This window comes from Gavialis gangeticus, unplaced genomic scaffold, assembly GCF_001723915.1.
Source record: "Gavialis gangeticus isolate Ggan-Ray unplaced genomic scaffold, GavGan_comp1, whole genome shotgun sequence".
Taxonomy (NCBI): Eukaryota; Metazoa; Chordata; order Crocodylia; family Gavialidae; genus Gavialis; species Gavialis gangeticus.
In genome coordinates, this window is record NW_017728998.1 from 45232356 (window position 1) to 45243707 (window position 11352).

An 11352-nucleotide genomic window follows, 5' to 3' on the forward strand; every position below is an offset into this window, starting at 1 on the left:
CTATGGCATAATGCTCCAGCTCTCACCAAGGTAAGAGCCCAACTTCTCTCTAACATAGGTCTTGTTTCAGATTGTGACTCTTGTTTCTCTGCTACACATTGGGCCTTCCCTCTCCACTTTATTACCTCTGGTCACCCCTGCTATTAGTTTGGAGACCAGAACTCTTAGGCTAGCATGGAAAGATCTCTCATTATAGATGGTGTGAACTCCACGTGAGTGAAAAAAACTGGAGAGGCTGTTTTGTGCAACTGTTTTGGCTTTCCATTCCTACCCTGCAGTAAGTAAAAACTTAGCTATGTTTCATTCGGGAATAAGATGTTCCAGTTTAACTTCCACTCACTTCAGGGTAGAAGCAGACACATAAAACAGTCACATTGGAATTCAGATGCAGCATGGTTAATTCCACCCTTTTTAAAAACCATATAAACTGTTTCCTCTGTCCATGTGCCAAGATCAAGAACCATTTCAGACTTGTAGTTGTTTGTCTGATATGCCTATTAATCTGCTGAAACAGCCTGCCTGCAATGCCTTTATTATCTGGCCTCTATCCAGTGGCTACAAAGTATGCTTACTTACCTGATGCTTCTTGTTCTCTACATTCATGCTGAGGGGTCTGTAAGTGATCTCATAGGGCTTGTTGTGTTGATAAGCCTCCACCCTGATGAATTCTGGCCCTTTCCATTGTTCCCCCTCAATGATGGGCTGCAAGCTCCATGGCTGGTTACTCCGGTTGGACAGCATGATGGTCTGGGTGTGTTTTCCACGCACTTGGCATGTGAAATTCAGGATCTGCAGTGAAGGAGCATGGACATCTTTCAATGCCATTGGGGATTTCTTTCCATTCTCCCATAGGGTACTGATGTGTCCGAGTGTGCATGTATAAATGCAAGTATATCCTTGCCCATTAGCAAAGATGTAGAAGAAAGAAGGGTGGAGGACCGAAACATGGTGCTGTGTCCCAAGAAAGAGGCTGAGACCAGCAGCCTTGTTCAGTTATCAGATCTAGGTGGAAGGGAGTTTAGGTGAGACCTGCAAAGGACTGAGATAGCTCAGCTGGAAGGAGGAAGGCCCCTGTGGCTAGCTCTGGAGAAGACTAAAGGCGTATAGTTCCTAGCTGTCTTTGTTTTCAGGGAAAGGCTCTGTTTTGTGTTAATCTGGAATCTTTTGTTGAAAGAAATAAACTGTGCCCTAAAGGAAGGGCCCAGAAGTGACTTTGGTCCAGTTTTAGCCTTCCCTGGGCTGGGCAAACAGGCCAGCAGCCTGACAGAACAAGGAGAGGGACAGATGTATCAACACAGGAAAATAATCTCTTCCTCCTTTTGGACCTCACTCCTCAACTGTTATTCACACTTGCAGTGCTATGGAACTCAATATGAGGGAGGAGCTGCACAGCAGAAGCCTAGATGTCAAGGACAGCCTCTTTGCAGACAGGCTCTTTGATCTGGTCTGAGCTGTGCTTTGGGAATGCAGTAGGATTAGAGCATCTGATGCTCAAGAAAAGGCTCTTAGGGCTGAAATCTAAGTGTGAGCCTCTGGCCGCTTTTGCTCAGCCAAGCCCCTCCAACCAACAGGCTAGTATTCAGACTCCCCTGGAGCTGTATCCATACCCGCTGTGGAGCTGGTGTCAGTGTTTTCATTGATAAAGGAGCCTTGAGCATAGTAAGGTCCTCACATGTTCCTGGTGCTAGAATTAAAGCTCTGTTCACCCATGACAGCTTCATCCTTCCAGCATGTAGGATGTGCTATTGCCACTCCTGTTTAACTGCTGATGTAACATTCTGTGTGTGTGTGCATGGCTTCATGGCTGGCAGAGGAGTTGACCCAGGAGTCTGGAATTGCCCCATAGGCTCTCTCTAACCTGCCCTCCTTACCTCTTTTGTCGTTGGGATGTTCACACAACATCCAGTCAAAGACAGCTTGAGTGCTTTGCTGCCCTGGATGTAGCACTGCAGGTTGTCATAGTGGATCTCCTGGCTCAGCTCACAGGGGTGAAAAGTCACCTCAAGGGGGACATCCATGCCTGGGGAGATATAGCCCTCCACGGGACTGATGGAGAAATCTGGCTCAAAGCTCTTGGTGTCCCACTTAAACCTTTCAAAAATACACAAAGAAGAAAAGGAAGGACATAAAGTGGGGTTCCTGGTGCCTAGCTGGGAAGGAGAAGAACAAAGAGTAGAATCCCCCACACATCTTAGGGCTTTCTCTGTCACTACCTATCAAGTGACAGATCCCTGGACACAGTTTGCAGGAGCCTGAGTGTGGCTCTGAACATTACCAGGATCTTTGCTAAATGCTAGAGGGCTGGACTCTGTCACCTTTATTCAAAGGAAGAGTTCCATGTTGTGTACGACCTTCTGTGATGTGCACAGTGGCCTGGCGGGATGATTCAACTTGTGTAACTCAATCACACAATGGACTGCAAACCTGGGCCTCAGGGAGGCTCTGCCCTACCATGCTGTGGCAGTCTATGTAGTGATAAATACTCTCTGGGGATGGATGCTGCTTAAAGGTTTCCTGGTTCACAGTTGCAGCAGAAGCTTTCAGTAACACAGGACTTGTATTGTAAACAGTGAAGATGCTACATTACTTGACTCCCATGTCTCCCGTGTTCTGCATGATGATGCGCCGTGAAGCTTTGCTCTGCTGCACCACTGCTCCAAAAGGGATGTGCTCCTGGTCCAAACTCACTTCAATGCCCTGGCAGCAGCCCCAGACCATGAACAGGGAGCGCGCCAGCCCATTGCACTCGAGCATCACCTCCTCTGTGAACTGTGGAATGCGGCACTTCGGGGAGAAGATCACCTCTACAGTGCAGGTATCTCCTTTGGGCTTCAGAGTTATTTCACTGGAAGGAGACAAGCTGAGAACCTGCCCAAAAAGAGGGCCGAATGCACATCATCTGGCAACTTGGGACCATGATGCCCTTAGGTCTACACATAAAAACAGCAGTTTTCCCACAGCTGCTTAGCTTTATCCCTGGACCACTCCCCTTGACCACTCCTTACTGATCCTTAGAACTCTAAGCACAGAACCAGCTGCTCCCTGTTGCACATCCCTGGCAGGTGAAATACCATGACCACTAAGGTGGTTTTTCTAGTTGCTGGGGATAACTGTTTTTCTGGCATGGGGTAGTACCCATACAGGTAATGTACAGTTAACCTCCCACTTTCTCTTCCAGTGGGAAGATCCTGGCTTTACGCCCACTTTATGGAAATGGGAGACTCCTCCCTACCTTGCTCCTGAAGCCATATGGCTGAGGGCAAGTGAAACTTGGGGGGACCTAAACCCCAAGCCTCTGGGTTGCCCAGCAAATGATTTGGAAGCATCTGAAACCCCTGGTGGGGGTGGAGGATGTTTGCCAGTAGTAAGGCCACTTATGGTAGTTGAATGACTCATGGATTTGGAATTGATTTGGCTTGGAACATGAAGGTGAAAGCCCAAGCTTGGAGCCTGTATGTTCTCTCAATTCCAGCCCAAAGGGCTCAAGCAACAGCATGATATGCACTCTAGTTTAAGCACACAGCTTACCTTAGATTCCTGCAGCTCAAGCATAGTGAACATGAAAGTTAAGTTAAAAGTAAGAGGGGCAACACTGTTGTTCGCTATTCTGACAGTCTTCTTCATAGTCTGCCCCACAGTGAGGGCTCCAAATTTCACCACTTTGCTTTGTGGTTCCACAACGTCAATCTGTGGACAGGATGAGGACAGAGCATGGGCAAGGATCATTAATGAGAGAAGGAAAAGGGGGAAAGGGGAAGGAGAAAGGTAAAAGTTTGTTAATTGGGGAAAGAGAAAGGGAGAGGCAAGACCAAGTGTGGTCTGTGATGCCTAGGGTTTTAGGGCTGGTGTTTCACCTCACCTTCATCTCTGAGCCCTTCCCAAGGACCTCAACAGTCTGTTGGGAAAGACCATTGATTTCAAAGGGGATGATTTCATGGTAGGAAACAGCCTCCCTGGGATAGAAAGTGATCGGAACCTCTATCTTCTCTCCAGGATTCAGCACATCAGCCTGGAAGCCCACCTCAAGGTGGGCTGTGTTGCTGAACAAGCAGTCTAAGCTGTGGAAGGTCAAAGGAAAGGAGAAGCATCTGGGCATTAAAAGTCTAGTGTACTCAGCATATCTTAGAATTCTCCCTCTCCCCTTTCATTGAGACCATTATCCAGGGATATTGCTAGCGGTTCATGCAAATTAAACAGCTGTGCATAATAGGACAGATCCAGCCTCATTTCAATGAGGGTTGGATCTGCTGACCCCATGGCTAGGGACAGAAATTACCCATAAACCAGTAAAAGTGATTGAAAACCAGTTCAAATCTGTAACATCACAGACATTCGGTACACATAAACTGCTTTCAAAATAGCCAAAACCAGTTTAAGATAAATCTGGATGGATGTAGTATCAGACTTAACTGATTTAAGCTAAACCAGTTTATTGAACTTCTGTCCAAGATCCTCTCCAGATTCAAGTTAACTCAGACTTCCAGCATCCCAGGATGCTTTGCAGCTCCCCTGCAACTCCCCTCCCCCTTGCAGAGTGGGCAGGCTAGCCTTGGCCCAAGCTGTCTGCTCCAGCCGAGTAGGAAGGCATGCTCTAGGCTAGGGACCAACATTCAAAAACCCAGAGCCTAAATGGATTAAATCTTTGCAGGTTAGTCTAACCTGCCTAGGTTGAACCAGTTTGTAACAGTACAGCCATTCCCTCTGGACTGAGAAACTGCAGGCACATTCCTGCAGTTGCTTAAGCCAGGTGCCAGGGGGTGCTAGAGCATGCCCTCAGCTTTAGGGAAGCTGTGCTCGGGGGAGGGCGTGGCCAGCCTGGACTGAACTGGCCAGAAAGAGGTCAAATTCCTTGCTCCTTGTCCCACTGGCAGGAACCTGAGCTGAGTCTGTCAGGTGCTCCCCCCTTGCTGTTGCAGCCATGCGCCACAATGGCCCCTCAGGCAGAGGGTTATTCCCCGCTCTGCTCCTGGGGACTGCAGCCAGGTCTGCTCCTGGGGACTGCAGCCTGACCTCCACTGCTGCGCTCGCTCCCTGCATGGGGGAAGCAGTGGGATAAGCCCCCTTCTGTCCCCTCCGCCAGATGTGGGAGGGAGGGGGAATAACCCCTTGTCTGCAGAAAGTGGGGATAACAGCATTGCCCTACCACAAAGGCATGTTACATATGTTAAAGACTGTGAGTCACTGAGGTCTGAGGGGGCCAGGTGAGTACATAATATAGGCAGCTTTCCATTGGTGTTCTACCTAATCTCTTTGTCCTCCTTGTTTGTGATGGTGAGGGTCTTTCTGGCCAGAGGCATTCCTGCATAGTAGATGAAGCAGGTTCCAAAGTTGATTTTAGTGAAGGAGAAGTGAATGCTGGGTACCACTACAGAAGCCAGGAGCACACAGCTAAATGTAGGGCCATTGCTGATCTGTGAAAAGAAAAGGCCACAAGCTCTTTTGTTGCAGTATTCATGAGAAAGACCAGCCCTCTGCATGAAGCGTGACTGCACTTGATGATGCTGCTCAACAGCTGACAACCAGCAAGCTTCAGGTATCTCAGCATGGAAGAGCTTAGGTAACAGGACCATTTGGAGAGTGAAAAGCTGGAATGCATGGCTTAGTGGTGTAACCTGAGAACAAACCCATCACTGCCTTTGCTCAGGTTTCTGCAGCTGTTGGTTTACAGCACATATTGTCAACACTGCCAAAATGGCACAGCCATACTATAATCAGACCATGGGACCTTGCTTCCTAAGCAGGTCTTTTAACAGGACGGAGCAGCATGGTCACAGTACACCCTGTGAGTGTGTCAGACACATGTCCTCTGTAGGGTCAGAGTTGGAAGAAACTGCGTAAGGTACAGGATTTGCTGTTCCTAGATGTCCCAATCAGATGCCTGTCTAGCCTCTTCTTGAGACTCTCCGATAAAGAAGATTCTATAACTTCCCTAGGAACTCAATAGAGATAATGTGTCTTGAACATATTGGGCCAGATCTTGTTCCATCCATTAGACATCTAAGTATGATCCTATTCCACCCTGTTCAAATCTTTTGAAAATCATTAATGACAAACCTGCAAGGGTCCTCCTCTTTCTTGCTGCTTCTGTGACTCAGTCTCCAGGATAAGCTGACAGCATGTTACAGAAGCAGATGTGTTAATGGTATTTTAGGGACTCAAGTAGGGTGGAATGGGATTATATTTAGATGCTTAATAGATGGAATAGGATCTGACTCAATCTGTCTCTTACGATGTAAATGCTGTACCCTCTGAGCTATTCCATCTTTCAAGGAAGTTAGGATGATTATCAGAGCCTAAGATTAAACCAGAAGGAATTAGATGTTTCTCATTATTAGTCATCCAACTGAATTATTTCAGCACTAGGGGAAGTCGCACTTGGATATGGTGGTGAACTCAGTGGACTCTTGTTGGGAGCTATCTCTTATAGTCCCAGAACCATTATGATGTTTAGCTTAGATGCCAGCACCTATCCCTATGTAGTGGGAAAAAAGTCAGCCCTTTCAGCTTACTACAGGAAGCCTCACTTTTTAAAGCAAAGTCTCATGCAGTTTTGGTCTAGAAAAGAACTTCATCATTGTTCATGCTTTCCTTGCCCAAAGTATATAGGTTGTAGCCATACTGGTTTACAGGAAAAAAGAATCAGAACTCGTGGCAGGGGTGATGTCTTTTATTAAACCAATTAGTTATTTGCAAAAAAATTCTTTATTTGCAAGCTTTCAGGCACTCTCTTCTTCAGGCATAAAAGAAAGCAAAAACTGTTAAAGTTCTCCTAGGTGGAAATGAAAATTTGTATTTCACAGGAGAGCTGAAAGTGTTGTAAGATCTCCTGGTTGGAATAGTTCATTTTGTGCAAATTAGGCTCACATAAAATTCTGTGAAATATGAATTTTCATTTCCATCTAGAAGAAATTTTACAATCTTTGCTTTCTCTTATGCCTGAAGAAAGATGAGTGTGCCTGAAAGCTTGCAAATAAAGATTTTTTGGTGCAAATATCTAGTTGATCTAATAAAAGATATCACCTCTGCCACAAGTTCTGATTCCTCTCCCTTGCCAAAACTTTTAGCCTCATGACCTGTGAGGAGGACACTTACCAAACCCTCACCCTCACCTGTAGCTTCAGCTCTATGTCCTTTAAGGTGCATGTCTTTAGAGGGTGAAAAGTCAGCAGGGCCTGGGCTTGACCCCCTGCATCCACAATGCCCCTCTCAGGGTTGATTGCGAGGTAACGCTGCAACACTTTGGGACCAGAAAACTCCCACAAGAAACTGAAGTTGAACTTCCCAGTGTTCAGGATATAGAAGCTGCACTGAGCATGTTCATTTATTTCCACCTGTGGGACAAGAAGGGGACAGCACACATAATCTTAATACCTGCAAGGCCAGCAAATACATCAAGAAGATACAGGAAGTCTAGTCACCTATGTCCTCTAGTTCCATGAACTAACTAGAGAGATGGTTGGAGGTCTACTTGCCTGTGCAATGCTGCGCCACACCGTGTGTGTGTGTCAGTGTGAATTGAAGCTCAGGTCTCAAAGCCAGGGTTTGTACACATCTGGGTGGCCACTGCTCTCTACAGACTAACACCTCAAGGAGGCTTTTCTCTCTGTGGACTGCAGCTTCTCAGGATGAGCTGATCCAGTATGTAACACACAGGGGCTCATGTACTCCGTGTCACAGCAGTACCAAGTTCTAATGTACATTATGCATTTGTGGACTCCACAGAGCCCTAGACTTACATTGGCTCTCAATGCCCAAGACTTGCTGCCTCTCATCATGATCCTAAGGTCTCCAACAACCTGCTGCTACCACAAAGCACATGTACATTGTTTAAAATGAAATCTGATGCTCAAAGAATGGGACAAGTGGCACTGACTAAAATACGTAATCACAGGGATAGCTGAAAAATACGGTTCACCCACATATTTCCATTAGGAGCTGCCCTGCTCCTCTTGCTACATCATGTGCTTCTGGAGCAGCGTATGTCACAAGCACAGGTTTCAGGATCTAGCACGCTGGATTATTTATATCAGCTCTCCTGTGGCTGGGCTGTGCCTACTGGCAACCAAGATAAGGGACACAGCCTGGCTTGGTTAAATTACATTTGTGAAGCTTTTTGCTAATGACCCAGTCATACAGGGTCCCTTAGGGTAAGCCCTAGTTACGTGGGGAAGGATTTGCAGGATAAGGTTTCAAGTTTGCAATCAGGCAGACTTCAATATGATCTGATCCACTGTGATGTTTCTAAATCCCTTAGGCATTGGTGATGCATAGGGGGTGCACGCGGGTGCACATGCACCCCCTGAGATCAGCCGTGTATCCCCTGGAATTGCCAGTCACAAAATCAGAAGTGCAGTTCTGGTTTTGCCGCTGGCTTGGCGACTGGCCATTGGGGGACTCTCCACCCCCGCTAGTGATCTGGTGCACCCTCAGACTTGGGAGGCACCAGTTGCCCATGCCCTTAGGCATGTTTGAAAAACTTTCCTGGGGCCTCCAGCATAACAGCGGTCAGCACTGGGACCCTAAACCTCACAACTATGTGATTTTCCCATCACAAAGTTCTTAATATCAGTGCAACAGGATCCCTTTGACTTCCACCTCCCAGAGGGGGTCAGGTGTACTTGGTAAAGGACATATGAGATGCCAGCTTCATAATGCTAGAGGTAACGTAGTATTTTACAAGGGTGATACCAAAAGCAGACAAAGCAAGTCAGCTGGAAGTCTAGGCTGGAAGCCTCTGTTTTCTGGCCGGCAGAGTTTTCAGAAACCCTCAGTGGACCTCTTAAAGAGTCACATATTCCCAGGGTGGTCTCACTTGTCTCAGTGGAGGCTCAGTGATACTTCTAGAACAGTGTTTCCCAACCTTTTCCAGGCTAAGGCACACTTACATTAATAATTTTTTCTGTGGCACACTTAAGGCATTCCCCATCCTCATATCTATTGTAGCTTATTGTAGCTCATTGCCATAGCAAAATTCCACAGCACACCTCTTCATTTCTGATGGCACACTTTTGTGCTGCGGCACACTGGATAGCAAACATTGTTCTAGGATCACTGTGCCACCAGGTGACAAGGGCTACAGCATCCCAAGTATGTTTTCCCCTCTACATCTTCCATCTCTGCCCTCCTACCTCCTTGAGATTGATGATGTTGGTCTCCTGCACACTCAGTTCGGTGATCAGGCCGTTGCTTTCTTCACACCTGACTGAAACATTCATGCTGTAGCCAACAGCTTTGACATTTAAGGAGAGGGGCTGGGTCTTCCTCTTGACATCACAGATAAGATTGAAGCTCACCTCTCCCTCCAGTGCTGGTGTAAAGAGGATAGTGACAGGAAGGCTGGATAGAGAAGAATACTTTTAGCTCTGTCATTCCTAAGGGTCTGACCAAAAGAGGACAGACTGTACAGTGGTTAAAGCAAGATCCCAGAACTTGGGAAGACTGGATTCAGTTCCCTGCTTGTGAAGCTTGTGACCTGGGGCCAGTTGCACACAGGACTTTACAAGCTTAAACTCCTTAGATTTCAATGGGAGTTTAAGCATCTACATAGGACTTAGGGACCTATATGCTTTTTTTGGATACAACCTTAGTTCCTTCCCTTCCCTGCCTCAGTCCCATCTATACAAGACTTTTGACTTTAGGAAAGCTGACTTTCACAAGCTCAGGAGGTAAGGTGTCAAGGCCCTGAGAGACCATGATCTGACAGGGAAGGGAGTCCATGATGAGTGGCTACTCCTTAAGGCCGCAATCCTAAAAGCATGAGAGATGTCTATTCCAGCCCATAGGAAAGGTAGGAAAAGGGGTGGGAGAACCCCTGGGCTTAATAGGGAACTCAACCTCCTGAAACTAAAAAGAGAAGCTTATAAGGGATGGAAGTTGAGAAATACCACTAAGGAGAAGTATGCAGCATTGGCCTGTACCTGTAGGGAGTGGTCCAGAAAAGCTAAGGCTGAAACCAAACTCAAACTGGCTATGGAAATCAAGGACAATAAAAAGTTCTTCTTCAGATATGTGGGAAGTCAGAAAAAGAAACAGGGCAACACTGGATCCTTGCTGAACTAAATGGGACAGCTAACAATCAACACCCAGGAAAAAGCTAACCTTAATGATTAATATGTGTTGGTTTTCCACCAGCTCAGAGAAATCACTCTGGCTGACAGGATGCAGGATTACCAGGGTAAGGGTGATCATATGCCTATTATTGGTGAAGATCTTATGAGGGAATAGCTTGAGAGGCTGAACATCCACAAGTCAGCAGGCCTGGATGGAATGCACCCAAGAGTGCTAAAAGAGTTGGCTGACATCATAGCATGACCAATAGCAAGGATATCTGAGAACTTGTGGTACTTGCGAGAGGTTCCAGAAGATTGGAAGAGGGCCAATGTGGTCCCTATCTTCAAGAAAGGAAGGAAGGAAGAATCAGGGAAATGCAGGCCAATCAGTTTCACCTCAATCCCTGGAAAGATCTTGGAAAAGATCATCAAAGAAACCATCAACAACAGCCTAATGGAAGGCAACTTTCTGAGAGATTAGCCAACGTGGCTTCGTTGTGGATAGGTCTAGCCTGACCAACCTCATTTCCTTCTGTGACCAGGAGACACATCACCTGGACAAGGGAGAAGAGGTTGATGTCATATATTTGGATTTCAAAAAAGCCTTTGACTTGGTCTCCCACAATGTCCAAAGTTGGGGAACTGAGGCCTTGACAAATTTACAGTTCGATGGCTGGAGAACTGCCTTTGTGGTTGGACCCAGAAAATGACAGTCAATGAAACCAAGTCAACACGACACATGGTGACCAGTGGCATCCCCCAGGGTTCAGTACTCGGACCAGCACTCTTCAATATATTCATTAATGATCTTGATTCGGGTATCAGAAGTGGACTGGCTAAATTCGCAGATGGTACCAAATTATGGGGAAGTGCAGTCATGCTAGAGCAGTTGTCTCCAACTTTTTTAAGGTGAAGATCACTTTTTAAAGTAAAGGGCAACCCAAAGTCTACCCCCGTCCCTCTCCCACCCAGCAGGTCAGTCTGGGGTGGGGTAGGGGAGGGGCAGGGCAGATTGGGGCTCCCACGGTGAGGGAGAGAGTGGGGCATGGGCAGGGGTGAGCAGGGCCCCAGGCAGGCTGGGCTGGGGGAGGGTTGGAGCCCGAGTGGCTTCTCAAGGCACATGATGGGGGAAAGCTCCCACTCCTGTACACACCTCATCAGAGGCCTGGGGACATAGGCAGAGGGAGAAAAAATTATTTGGGGGGGGGGCTGATCCCCCCTCAAATGGGGTGTGGGATGGAGCTGCAATTGGCTTGTCTCAGGGGTGTCGAGCGCAGGGAGGGAGGGAGGGGGTGGCTCCCAC

General features: G+C 47.2%; 1 protein-coding gene across 2 annotated transcripts in view; it reads right to left on the reverse strand.

Moving 5' to 3' along the window:
- The window catches only part of HYDIN (HYDIN, axonemal central pair apparatus protein), a 533466-nt gene that overhangs the window by 8086 nt on the left and 514028 nt on the right, over positions 1-11352 (reverse strand). For both annotated transcript variants that reach the window (XM_019505831.1, XM_019505830.1), the window contains exons 73-80: positions 9129-9336; positions 7110-7331; positions 5242-5411; positions 3860-4058; positions 3529-3687; positions 2588-2868; positions 1872-2091; positions 577-789 (exon numbers count right to left, since the gene is read on the reverse strand). In XM_019505831.1, the coding sequence (XP_019361376.1) occupies positions 577-789; positions 1872-2091; positions 2588-2868; positions 3529-3687; positions 3860-4058; positions 5242-5411; positions 7110-7331; positions 9129-9336 (1672 nt within the window). The remainder of the gene's footprint in view (positions 1-576; positions 790-1871; positions 2092-2587; positions 2869-3528; positions 3688-3859; positions 4059-5241; positions 5412-7109; positions 7332-9128; positions 9337-11352) is intronic.